This window comes from Podarcis vaucheri, assembly GCF_965113315.1.
Source record: "Podarcis vaucheri genome assembly, chromosome: 3".
NCBI classification, from domain to species: Eukaryota; Metazoa; Chordata; class Lepidosauria; order Squamata; family Lacertidae; genus Podarcis; species Podarcis vaucheri.
The window spans coordinates 74,606,463-74,620,858 of record NC_138761.1 but is presented as its reverse complement, the minus strand read 5'-3'; the positions used below and the strand labels follow the sequence as shown (position 1 = coordinate 74,620,858).

The 14,396-nt window shown below is 38.6% G+C and overlaps 1 protein-coding gene across 2 annotated transcripts in view; it reads left to right on the top strand.

Moving 5' to 3' along the window:
* AFG1L (AFG1 like ATPase) overlaps positions 1-14,396 on the top strand; it is a 61,026-nt gene that overhangs the window by 17,760 nt on the left and 28,870 nt on the right. For both annotated transcript variants that reach the window (XM_082216664.1, XM_082216665.1), the window contains exons 6-7: positions 1,173-1,272; positions 8,665-8,723. In XM_082216664.1, coding sequence (XP_082072790.1) covers positions 1,173-1,272; positions 8,665-8,723 — 159 coding nt within the window. The remainder of the gene's footprint in view (positions 1-1,172; positions 1,273-8,664; positions 8,724-14,396) is intronic.

Sequence of the window (14,396 nt, the reverse complement as noted above, 5' to 3'; positions counted from 1 at the left end):
GTGTTTGCATGTGCAGCCACCCCATTCACAGTATTGCAGCATTCAGGGGCCCCCCACTGCCCAGTCCTGCAGCCGTGAGTCAATTGGTTCAGACAGAGCCTCTTCCAAAACTAGCTCTTAATGTGTCACAAGTGCCTTTAAAGAAGCATAGAAGGGTACTATGGTCAAAGGCAGCTGAGCTGTTTGCTCTGATTTCAGATGTATTACAGCTACTTTGTTCAAAAACTCAGCTCTGCCTTAAACCATTTTCAGCTGGCCTTTCTCATACCTGCTTCTACATTTGTTCTCTTTCTCCGTGGTAAGTTTATGTGTTTAATTTAAATTCAGCATATAATAAAGTTAGTCTTTTGAGCCCAACTGTAATAATTTGATGAACAATAAGCAAGAAAGTGAAAACGTTCAGACAAAAGTTTCTTTTCATTATTAATTGCTGCCCTCATTTTTATTGAGACAACGAGTTAGTGAGTGTGTATGTGTGTGTCTATGAAGGGAGAGAGTGATTTGTGTCTGTGAAGGTTAGAAGAGGCTGACTGTGCTGGAACTGACTGCAGTGCCTTTTTGATTATTCATGGACAGTAATAGAAGGCACTTAAAAAGAACAATGAAATTGCTTATTTTTTGTGATGGGCCATCTGTTGAATTGTTTTGTGCAACAATTGCACAATAGTATCTATGTCATATCATTCTATTTTCAACAGCAGCTGATTATGTATACTTGGCTACTTGTCCTTTTTCCCAAAAGTTCCATGACCATTTAAAGTCACCTTTGTGATCCTTTGCTGGAAAGGTAATAGAAGTGTAAAGCAGCTGGTGTGTATTTTCTTCCTTGATCTTCTGAGGGTTGTGTGTGTGTGTTGGTCCAAATTAATGAGGCCTCTTAAACGTTTGGATCTATTTTTCTGTGTTTCCCACCTGTAGTTTTAGAATGGAAGTTAACACAGAATTTTCCAGCAGTTGGTTAAAAAATGATGGGGTTCTGTTATAAAGAACCGACATATTGTTGCACATTCACTGCTTATTAATTATTCCCTCCTTTTCTGCTGCAAGTGGTAATTAGAATCTTCTGTCATTTAACCAACAAGCCTCTTTTGTGACTACAAAAACCAGTTGCAGATCAGTTAATGGAGCAAGTCAAAATCAGCCTCTCATGATGGTGGTGTTGTCTTCCGCAGGTCACAGACATTGCTGATGCCATGATTCTCAAGCAGCTCTTTGAAAACCTGTTCCAAAATGGTGTTGTTGTTGTAGCAACATCCAACAGGCCACCAGAAGGTAAAACCAAACAATATGTTGCTATTGGCGTTTTCACTGGAAAGGAATAGATGCCTTGATAAGGTAGCATTACATGTATTCATTTTCTAATTAAGATCAATCTCTTGTGTTGTTTCTATTGTAATTTTTTAAGGTTCTACGCTGTGCCCTAAATGGCACACTTCCTTGGCTTCTGTTCAAATATATGGAAGTGAGGAATATAGTCATGCTAAGGAAACTGTATGGTGTATAGGGGGTAGGAACTCTGAGCAGGAGAGTTGCAGTCATGAACTTCTGTGAACAAAACTCTTCTTATGTGAATGGAAGTGTCTTCAGTTCATGGAACAATTGCTGTAGCACTGAAAAGCCAATAGTCCTTTCAGGCTATAAGATGGAAAGTGGAAGGAAGAAAAAGGTGAGGGGAAAAGGTGATCAGCATTATGCATTTATGACTGCCCCCTGGGTAATTATTTATAGGATTGGTAATATTGCTGATCATCAGGGAGAATGAGCTGAGAAAAATGGATGCTCACATAAATGTGATGCAGTATTCAGAGTATCAGACTAGATCCAAGGAGAATGGGTTCAAATCTCCACTTAAGTCATGAAGTTCAGAATGGCCATGGACCAGTCATTTTTTTCTCTGCCTAACCTACCTCACAGGGTGGTGAGTGGGGGAGAACAATGTACATTGTCCTGAGCTCTGTGAAGAAAGACAAGGATAAGCATACAATGTAATAATAAATGCATGATAAAATAGACAAATGATAGTGATATATTCTCTGGCATAAGGCCCAAGATTAATGAGACCTACTCTAAAACAATCAGGTGTACCTGTAGCAAGAAATGTAATAAATAACTGGAATAACAAACTAAGAAAATGACTGGCTGCTACAAGAAAGAACATGAAAATCTTTAAAGTTTTTCAATAAACTTTGAATGAAATTGCAAATTAATGTGGAAACATGTTTAATACACTTAAAACTGAAAATGAAACTTCACATATCTTTGTTGCTAAGTAAACATCTAAAAGGAACAAAAGCTTTTCTTTAATCACTTTATATTTTGATTGTTTCTTAAAAACTAGTAGGGAACAAAAAAAATCTACCAGCTGACATAATCTGTAGTCAGCCATTTGTGTGTGAGAGGAGTGGTTTATGGTAAGTACTGCAAATATGATATTGCAGTTAAAAACTGCAAATTTACTCAGTACAGTGGTGCCCCGCAAGACGAATGCCTCGCAAGATGGAAAACTCGCTAGACGAAAGAGTTTTCCGTTTTGGAGGTGCTTCGCAAAACAAATCTCCTATGGGCTTGCTTCGCAAGACGAAAATGTCTTGCGAGTTCCTGCGGGGTTTTTTTCCTCCCCCCCTTTTTCTAAGCCGCTAAGCCGCTTATCAGCTGATCCGATAAGCTGATAAGCCGCTAAAAGCCGCTAATAGCGCTAATAGCGCTAATAGCGCTAATCCTCTAATCCATCAATGGGCTTGCTTCGCAAGACGAAAAAATCGCTAGACAAAGAGAATCACGGAACGGATTCTTTTCGTCTTGCGAGGCACCACTGTACTGTTATTTTCTGCAATCTAGTGTAGTTATGTTTGGCTCTCAAGAATTTCTGAAAAACATACATTTATTTACTAATACTATCATTGCTGGTTCCATATGGATAATATGGTAAGATCCTTAGTAGACTTTCACAGACTTCATTCAATGCTTAAATGAAACAGCAGGTTCAGCTGGCTTCTCACATCAATAAATGACTGGTGGGGAAGTGCTCTCCATGGCGTGTAACCAGATACTCAACACTGCAATACAAGTGAACAGAGTAGGAACTGGGAATAGAAATAAAATGACTCTCCCTAATAAACAGAAGTTGGGTCTCTGGCCGGTGTCTACCCAGATAGTGATAAGAAGCATGGAGATCTAGCAACGTGGGCCCAATTCATGACTTCCTATCTTCAAACAGTATCCTGTCCATCAGCTAATTGTTTGGAATAAACCGCCTAGAGATGAGTTTTTGTGTTTGACTGACAGCTTTATGATTTCCTCTGGGAGCCAGCTCCCTCCAAGGTTATTGGAAAGGTCTGATAGCCTCCATTAGTTATGTTTTGCCTGTTTCAAGTTGAATAGTTTATTACACTTTCTAGTTTGCTCCATCTCAAAATCTTGGAAATATATCAGTAAGCTAATCCAGTTTTTTTAAATACATAATTTTTAAAACCCAGAAGACATATCCCATGGTAACCTTGCCTGCTGTATTACTGGTTTATGCATAGTTTTCAAAAATGAGCACAAAAAGGGGGAAGTGATTGGCCACATTTCTATGAATGAAGTTCAGACGTTAGGTGTTTTATGTCTTCAGAAGAAAGGATTTCTGATTTTGGGGCAGCCACTGAAAACAGCGCTTTGTGTACCCTTGATGAGCAGATTCTATATTCAAAGAACATCTTTATTGGGTGTAGAAGTTGTGAAGGGGTTCTGAAAGAGGATATGTTCTCTTGATTGAACCTGTCTGCTAAGAGTTCTAAACACCTACACACCAAATTATGCTCACAAGTCGTAGGAAGTCAGGCTAGGAGGCTCACTGGCATGATGAGCTTTCACAGACTGCCTCTGGCCAGAGGCATAATATTAATTTCTGTGCCAGCTAAAATTTCTGTATATCAGCAAATGCAACAATACATAATGTGCAATATAGTAAGTCTAGCTCTGATGCTACAAAGGCATGATTTAGGCAGCCTGAAAAAAGGAGCTAGCCTTACCAAATGGCATTGATAAAAAATCATTTGTGGACACTGCCAGCAACACTCTTGAGTGAACAGGAAAGACTGAACCCCTGGGATGGTAGGAGTTCTTGTCTCCTAATAAGCAGAACCATACAATGGTGATCTCACAGATATTTGTCCAGAACCCCATCATTAATACTGTAATGCAATGATGGGAAACATTGTTCAATTCAATGGCCACAATCCCTGTAGTGGCCACATATCAGTGGTGGGTGTGGCTAGAAACACCACTTGCCATCCTTCATCCAGGCAAGCAATAACTGTCATCATAATTCAAAGACACTTTCAAGCTGGTTAAGATTACTAGAGGAAAGGACATAGAAGGACCAATGAGGGGTTTAACCTTGGGCAGAATGGAGACACTGGAGGGTTTCATTTGGCCCCTGGGCCTGAGGTTTCTTACTCCTGCCTTAATTATAATGCTGAAGCGCATTAAAAAATGCCATAGCATCTGCAGAGTCCTGTTGCTATTTAGGCAGATTTAAACCAGGCATAGGCAAACTCAGCCCTCCAGATGTTTTGGGACTACAACTCCCATCATCCCTGACCACTGGTCCTGTTAGCTAGGGATGATGGGAGTTGTAGTCCCAAAACATCTGGAGGGCCGAGGTTGCCTATGCCTGGATTTAAACCAATACCTCTAGCATAGTCTTCATGTAGTATGTGACTGACAAAATTGAGAAGTTCATAGAAATGAGAAAAACAATGTTGTAATTTCAGGTACCAGTCTCTGCCTATGAAACTTTAAAAAGCTTAGACCTGTGGTTCACAGACTTTCCACTCCCAGGCCCACGGACTACTTGAAAATTGCTGAGGATCTTTCTACCTGTTCTTACAGTTGTAATGCACTGAGCCAGATGTTGTATGCTTTTTAATTGATTTTTACTGTTTGTTTTACTTATTACATATTGTAATAAGCAACCACCTTAATGAAGCTTGCGAATTTCAGTTTGAGAACCTTGTCTTATACCCAGCACAACATCACTGTTAGGGCTGCCATATGTCCAAGAGGGATTTCTGAAATGTGGCCCTTTGTCCTGTATCTTAGGCAATTCAATCTAAAAAGCTCAACTATTTTGAGGTCTTCCTAAAAAAAAAAAAAAAAAGCAACCCTGTCTTCGTGCTAGGATTAACAATCATGGCATGCTTTGCCTCTCAGAAATTCACCTAATGAGTGTGCAGCTCTTCTGGAAACATCATAAGGCTCAATTGTTTTGGCTGGTTTTCAGGAACTGAAGCTAAGCTTCCAGAGGAGTAGGGATTTTAATGGAAATTAATCTGATAAAATCATGCTCAGCTTTATTGGAATTGTCCCGATCCTGGGAGACATGAACATAAACACATATTTAGATAGATAAGCAAGCAATGATATTGCATGGCATTGAAACGATAATGGTCCAGTTGGCTTTGCTGGGACTATGACAGTGCTTAACCATTATACAAAAACAAGCATTGAGTTGACAGTCCTTTATAAATTGTCCGAAGTATGACTGTATATACTTGAAACTGAAACCCTTACTAAAGACAGTCTTCAAGCTAACCCATATCCTTGGCCAGAGTAAAGGTATTCCTGAAGTTTATTCAGGATTTAATTTTCTTATGCTTACCTCCAGACAGCAGTTTTGTTGCTCCAAATAAGCATTGTAGCACATCCAAAGGGAATGTGTGTGCTGTCTTGGGCAAATGCATTTTTACAAACCTTTCCTCTGAGATACCTTCACACTTGCTGCAGAAGACCAACTCTGCTGACTGCACGCCTTTAATTGGATCCTATCAGCTTTGCTGGCTAGTGGATTATCACTCTGAGAATCCACAGTATGGGTCTGGCATGCATTGACACGGTGCTTCCAGTTCCTGCAGCTGGCAATAGTTTGATTAAACGTAAAGCTGATGACTCCTCCAGGAGGCCCAAAGTGTGCTACACATTATATTATTTCAGTGGAATGTGGGCAAAATAAGTTTGCATTATCCTGAAAGCTCAGCTTTCTCTGCAGCAGAGCAGTTTTGTTGGAGTGCTGTTATCAGCAGATTACTTGCAGACAAAACCATTCTTTCTCCTCCTCTACTCCTCAGTTTTGATGTGATCCATGGTATCTGCATTTTGCAAATGAGTTAGAATCATATGCTGAGATGTTCTGGGTCAGTTTCAGTTATTTATTTGTGTCCAATCTTCCTGAATCACAGATACTATAAAATGCAACAAATGAGAATACATCTATTACATCATGGCTATAAATGCATTTGCTTGGGACAGTGAACTCCATTGTTTTAAATGGAACTTACTGTCAAGTAGGTTTTTAAAAATATTATTATTATTATTAATACCCTGTCTTTTCCCCTGATGGGACTTAAGGCAGCTTGCAGATAAAAAAAAAAGAACAGCTAAAACATAGAAAATAACATCCATTAAAAACAATTAAACACTGATAGTTAAAACTATATACATATTAAAGATATGTTTAAAACTGCAATATAATACATTTATTTATGATTGTTGCAAGAGTGGGCCCTTCCAGATGTATCATTATAGATGCTGTGTTCTGAAGTTTTTTGGAGCAAAACTGTAGTGGGCTGTCTACATCAGCAATCATGTGTTGCTGATTATAACTGTTGCTTTTTTCCATCCACACCAGTGACAGGATGTGATCAGATTGAGAAAAATTCTGTGCCTGTAATCACACTCCTTCCATTCCCTTGTTCCACTGAGCAGTAAATGTCAGAGTTATGAGCATGTGCACAGGCTACTGATACCCCTTTCGTGTGTTTTGCCTTTTTCGGGGAGGGGGGGGGGAAGGGTATGATAAATTGCACAAAACTCATGCATGCATGCATACATACAGTATTTTTCGCCCTATAAGACACACTTTTTCCCCTCCAAAAATGAAGGGGAAATGTGTGTGCGTCTTATGGGGCGTATGCAGACTCCTTGGCTTCAGCGATAGCAACGCGAAGCCTCCGAAGCCTGCGCTCCGGAGGCTTCGCGTTGCTTCCGCTGAAGCCAGGAGAGTCTGCTGTTTGAGGATGGCAGTGGGGGAAAGCAGCGCCGCTACTCTCCAACCCGGCTTCGAGGCTGGCGGTGGGGAAAGCAGACGCCTTCCCGCATGACGCCTTCCCGCTACTCTCCAACCCTCCTTTGGGCTTTTGCGGGAGATGGGGGAATTCCCCCACCTCCCGCAAAAGCAGGCAAAAGCCGTGCGCTCTTTAAAGGGGCTCTGCGGCTTCTGCTGGCTTTTCTATGGGGGGGGATTCCCCCACCTCCTAGAAAAGCCCGCAGGAGCCGCGCACCCTTTAAAGAGCAAGCGGCTCTTGGGGGCTTTTCCCCAAGGAGGGAGAAGGGACTGACTGGCCGAGTCAGTCCCTTCTCCCTCCTGCGGGCTTTTGGGGGAGATGGGGGAATTCCCCCACCTCCCGCAAAAGCCCGCAAAAGCCGTGCGCTCTTTAAAGGGGCTCTGCGGCTTCTGCTGGCTTTTCTATGGGGGGGGGATTCCCCCACCTCCTAGAAAAGCCCACAGGAGCCACACACCCTTTAAAGAGCGCACCGCTCTTGGGGGCTTTTCCCCGAGGAGGGAGAAGGGACTGACTGGCCGAGTCAGTCCCTTCTCCCTCCTGGTTGAAAAGCCCGCAGGAGTCAAGTGGGGCTCCTGTGGGCTTTTGTGGGAGGTGGGGGAATTCCGCCACCTCCCGCAAAAGCAGGGAGAAGGTCTTGGAGTAGCGCACAGGCTGCGTGCAGCCTGTCCGCTGCTCCCAGAGCTGCGGGGGGGAAATCATATTTTTTTCCTTGATTTTCCCTCCCTGAAAACTAGGTGCGTCCTATGGGCCGGTGCGTCCTATAGGGCGAAAAATACGGTACATGTTTTCACATGTTTTATCATAGATTCAAATCAAATTTTCTGGAGATGTTCTATTTCCTCCCATTTTTCTTATTTAGAGTGCAATGCAGTCAAATTTATTTTTTAAATGATGTTTTTTGTCTCATACATTAGAATTTAAGTATATTTTAAAAAGCAGATACTGAAATGTTAATCACTGTATTGTGTAGCTTTATGCTTTATAAAGTTAACCTCTCCAAAGCAATGAGATACATTTAAACTATGTGGTTAATTTAATTAAGTAAGAAGAATATATTAATTACTTTTAAATACAGTTTAGTTTTAAAAAAACATTACAGCCAAAGATTTAAATTTAAATTATTTTCTTTTTTCCGTCCTTATTTCTTGATTTGGTAGAACAGAGATAGAGAGCCTGTGTTAGGGTTCCCATATTTCAAACAGTGGGGAAATGTTTTTTGGCCAAAGTTGTTGAGCTTTTGGGGCTAAAAAAATGCTGGATTTCCCTGGACACTGCCCAGTTTCTGCCTGGACACTGCTGCTGACTTCAATATTCTGGATATGCCTGGGAAAATCTGGGCGTATGACAATCCTAGCTGCGTTGAACTCAACCATATTGTTCAACTCTAATTCCCATTGGCACAGCCAACATAGCTGATGGGAATTTAGTCCACAATGCTCGGAAGACCAAATGTTCCTTCTCCCTAATGTAGAACTTGTATTTGTAAGTAAGATTAAGACCAAAAGACAATCCTGTCAGAAGTAGGTGCTGAGGATAATATCCATGTGTTCTCTTTCAGATCTCTATAAAAATGGGCTCCAAAGAGTGAACTTTGTGCCATTCATTGCTGTTCTTAAGGTAAAGGAAGATGTGATTGATAAGGGATCTTGCTAGCTTACTGATAAGCATCTTTATTGCAAAAATATTGTTCATATTTCTGGGAGGAATTTTCTTTAACCTTCTGGGAATAACTCAATTAGGGGAGGCAGAAGTTAAGATTTCATTTGTAATATTTTTGAATCTTGAGGCTCTACTTTTTCTCCAAACTGAATGACAGAGTTCAGAGCAACAACATAAAAGGAAACATCAGAACAGAAGGAAATTTTCACTTTTCAGCTTTTTTCACATGTAGTATTCATGAAGATAGAAAAAATCCCAAGCCAGGTCTAGAAGAGCACTATCCATTATTACCTGTTACTATTCTACTCTTTTCAAAAATACAAATGACTACAAGGTTCATTTTTCCTATGATTATTTATTTGTTATCTTTTTTAAATTCTTCACTACATTTCAGAATACAATATTTCCAATGGTGGCTTACAACCTTTAAAATAATTTAAAAGCATATAAAATATAAACATTATAATCACAGTCATAATAGCAGTAAAAACATTTCAGATCAATACATTATAGTAATCACCCATGCCAGATACCAAAATCAATATTTTTTAAAAATGAAATTGCTATTGTGTCATGGGTTTAACAAATTCAGGTTTCCCAGCTTTTAGGTACAAAGAGAAAGAGAAAATGTATTACTTGGATTTATATCTTAATCTTACACGAAGAAGGGCTCATTGATGCATGGTTTGTCTGTAGGTTACCAACTTTTATGAACTACTTCCTAATTTTTCTATGGGAGTCCAATACAAACTAAATTTGGACTCCTGGAGATTGCACTGTAATTGCACTTGGTTCTTGTAGTCGTTTTCTGATTGCTCAAATCCTTTTTAGGTAAGCTAGAATTTCATTACTTTGATCAACATTTTAATTGTATAGGGAAGGGTTCTTTTTCATTTTATTAGTCTATAATTGTCTAAATACACATATTTTAAAGCAAGTCCCATTGATATTAATAGGACTTACTCTCAGGTAAGTGAAAATAAGACTGCAGCCTGCATATCTCCCTTTAAACTGTCTTTTAAGTCTTCTACGTGGCCAAAAAATGCCAATGTAAAATCAGTATGACATGAAAGAAGTGAATTTTTTAAAAATAGTGTGGAGAGCCTTCTATAGGTAGAAGCAAAGACATTCACTGTGGAAGTGATAAATCCACAAAGCCTGCTTAGATACTAAAGGTGCAATCCATGAGCATTTAAGTCTGAGTTGAGTCTGGGTTATTTTACTTAGGTTTCCTTCTTCTATGAGTGGGATTCCAAGTAGCCAGCTACTGATCATTAGAAACCAACACAATAAACCTGATTTTGTGCAAAAAACTGTGTTTAGTATTGATTCCCTTATAGAACAGCCATTAGCATTTATGCAGTGATAAAACTGTATGTACATTGCCTTGGGAATAAGTCCTTTTATTTGAACTCAGTGGTACTTGCTTCTGAGTAAACATGTATAAAATTGGACTGTTTGATTATTTCCTATTCTTCCATCGGCTTTCACCCCACTAAATAATCATATTTATTTTTTGTCAAAAAGCCACTATTAATGTTTGGAAGAAGATTCAACTATATACTACTATTAGGTCAGGAAACTATTACCAGCAGATTCAGAGCGATCTTGGGACAGGGGGTGGGATTCTGGCACTGGTTAGGAGATATAAAATGTCTTTGATTATGTGTTCTGCCTTTGTCAAGCCACCTGTGTTAGAAGCACACAGATCTGTGAATTGACAATTTCTTTTTAAAATAAAAAAGTCATCTTGGTGATTAAATTGATTTGTCAGTTAGTTCCATTCTAATGCTGTGATAGTCCAGTAGCTTTCAGTATGCTGAATGGTTAAAACTTGCTTTTGTGGTCAGTGTCAGCACCCTGACCTCTGCTGAGCTGTCACCTGAGTCAGAATTGCTGGGATTAAGTCTTTGATATTGTGATGTCTTCACTTATCAATTGACTTTTTCATTACTGAAGACGTTAGGCCTTTTGTTTCCCTTCTTAGTAAGTACCCAAGCAAGTCTTAAATAGAAGACTCTTTCTTTCCCAACCTATGGAAGCTGTAGGCTCTGCTTTTCTCTTTTTTCCCTGTGTTAATTAAATGGATTACTTTTGGAATTTACAATACAGTTCAGTTGTGAATCATTGTGTTTAGCATTAGAAAACAAGAGTGAGAGAGAGAGAAAATGAGGGGGGTATACACGTGCAAGCATACACTCAGTAAATATAAGACTAGAACAGACTTTGGCTCAAATGTTCACATTGTATTTTTTTGGCTTTTTAAATGTGATTGCATATCAGAGTTTGAGTTCAAAAGTAGTTTTAATGCACAAAATTAGAACTCTATATACTCAAAAATTCAGTTTGATCATCCGAAAACTGTCTTTTGGTAGGTATGCAAATCCATACCACATTGAATATATTTATAAGTTTTGTATCTCACAATCCAAATTAATAAATGTTTAAAAATTAGGTAAGGTTTTAAAATATATTTTGTTAAATATATTGCATTTTAAGTACAGTAAGATGACTGCTTGACAATCCTTCATTTAAATATATATTATATATATTTGTCATCCGAAGGTAAAATAATGATAGCAAACTCCTGCATTCTATTCCATTTTGATCTTAATAATAGTTGTTCTCTGTTTAAGCAAATGAACGCTTTGGTTCCAACAGCTGGCTCAAATTCTGAGTTAGATATGCAATATTGCATTGCTTGTAATGCAATTGATTTGCTTAATGTTTCCTTTGCTTGTGATGTAATGCAAAATAAGGTCTTCCTTATCTTCCTCCACCCCCCTCGCCCCAAAGGTCCGAGCCAATTAATAAGGCTTGTAAGTGCTTTGTCACAGGCTACCATGGAGGTCTGCAGAGAAGAACTTTAATCAATAAACATTTCATTTAGATCATGAAAAGAAAGTGTGAGGAGACGCTCCCGTAGGAGAGGGTGTTACTGGCAATTCTCTCCTTGCAGTGATATGAGGAATTTGCCAAATTAAGCAAAAGGCCTTCATATTTAACACATTAAACGTGTCAAAACTAATAATGGGAACAGTTTAATTTGGGTTGAACCTTACATTGTGAATATTCTAAAAAGCCACAACTGTTTTCTTCAAAGACTTACTGTTGAGCTGGATGGACAGGGCAAGAGGAGGTTGTGAGAAACCCAAATAGCAAATAACACTGGCCGAAAGTTGGGGTGGGGAGAGGAATAGATAATTAGGTGTAATTAGTGTGTATGAATTGTTGTCTCCCTGCCCTTGGCTTGAATAAATTTGGAAGAAAAAAACCCAAGTGGTGAAACTGCTTTGATGTAAGAGGAGTCATTGTGGTTTGGCAGCATAAAGGCAGTGTTTTATACTTCTTACATAATGGTTGTGATACAGAAAGACTGAATGGACTCTGCACCCCCCTGTCTGCTTTACAGCAAGGACTTTTGGATTCTCTTGAAACAAAATGCAGCAGAAGTTTTCAGTTGTTGGTAATGAGGTAGCAGACCTCATCAGAGATAGGCGTAAACCATCCTTAGTCTGCTTAGATCTTAATCATTTATTTTCATTTTGGAAATCTAGTTTCTGAAATCAACACTTTCCCTTTTCTTCTTCTTCCCTGTTTGGAGCTCTGGCAGGAGCAAAGATTCAGGCCAAGGAAGGAAGTACAAATCAGATTTTGAAGTAAGAAAGCATTGTGAGCAAACTTCATATTGGATGGAACTGAGTTAAAGTAACTTAGTCATCTTTATATATTTGACCTGCTGTTGAACAACTGCTCATTTAGTCTAGCATGAAACATAGCCAGTCCTGTTCTGCTTTGCAGAAAGGCATACTGTATATCACTTACTTACTAGAATAAGAGCTATCCTGAGTTGTGGGAGTGCATTCTTTGTAAGAGTTGTTTATACTTTTGGATATAATGCAAAGCACCTTGTCAAAGACCAAGATGTTGGTTCACATATCGCTTCTGTTTGTCGCAGTGGGTAGGGAATGATTCTCTTGAGAGACCTTGAAAAAGGAAGCCGTGTTATGCTCTTACCTTATTCCCCACTAAAACTTGATATTGTTCCCTTTGTTTAGGACTTTCTCTTGATTATGCACCCACTAAGCTGAACTTTAAAGAACTTTATAGTTATTGCAACTATAGTCAAACGATCTCAATCTGTTGCATAGCTACAGCTACGTGGTATGCAGAAACAACTGTAAAGCATCTAATTTGAATTAAGGAACCAAATTATCAATTTTGTGTGCTGAAGCAGAGAAACTAAACTTCTTATTCCAGCTGAGCTTCTGGAGAATGATACAGCTATGGAGAATGAACAGTTACTTCATATCCACAGTGTTTTAACAAACATAGGAAATAAATCAATATTAATAGAGAATAATTGTCAGCCTTTAAAAATATTAAGCACAACAAATCTGATTTAATACATACAGACTCCAATTATGCAACATAGCAGCAGTAGTAGCTATAGCCTTACGCACACATTTTATGCATAGTATTCTTTTCCAACTTGAGGGCCTGATCTAATCATTTTGGGTGTTAAAATGCTTTTTATCTTTTTAGATTTAGCATTTTGTATTTATTTAAAAATGTAATATTTATGTACATGCACTCTATTCTCAATTTAGAGTTCTGTAGCTACTGGGATATGCTTGAGAAAAGGAAACTGGCATTTCATTTAACCCTTTGAGGGTTTATTATGTAGAACAAGTAGCCTTTTGTGCTTGAAGTTGTACACTCTGAAAAAAAAAGCAACACCTGAATATCTCTGGATCTTGAATAATTATGCCCGATTGTGTTTTGCTGGTGTAGGTCACAGGAAATTCACTTAGGGTAGACTCTCTACAAAGCTAAGATATATGCAGATTTTCTGTTGTTGGATTGTGTAAAAATTATTTACTGTTAATACTTGCATAAAGGTTAGAAAGGTTGATGAAGTGATATTTAGTATTGCTTTACTATTCACTGCGTGTCAGGATGTAATTATGACTGATTCATGGAACTGTCTTAGGAACGAACCATCTTTATTAAAATGCTGATCAAGATAAGAGCTGACAGTAATAAAGAATAGAACATTTTAGTCTTGTTGCTTTTCAATGATTGCTAATTACCCCAGAGGTCATGTATAGTGCTTGGGAGGATTCATTGACATTATTTTCTTTTAAGTCTGCTGTTTGAACAACATCTGAACATGAAGACAAAGACTGAGTGCATACTGAACAATAGTTTGACCAAGTTTTTTTATTCCACAAATACTAGATGATTCCTCTCTTTTCCGTTTTGTTACAGAAATTTATGTTCACACGATAAGGCAGGATCTTTGTTTTAAGATCATATCCTGATCATATCCATCACTGTCTTCAGAAGGTCAAACAAATAAAGATGAAACAATGTACCACTAACTCACCTATAGTTTATTGTATGTAGAGCATAACCCAAAGTAGAGGTAATTAAAAGCCCAATCTCCTTCCTATGACTTTGGTTATCTTATAAATCAGAATCTTCAGTTTCTTTATTAGATTACAAGGTGCATTTAACCTACAATATACCTTCAGAGAGAAGGCTTTTTAGTACCCTTTGTACCATGTTTGGAACTGAAGTGTGGGCAATGTTACATGTCATGATTTGAAGACAAACTAATATCCAGAC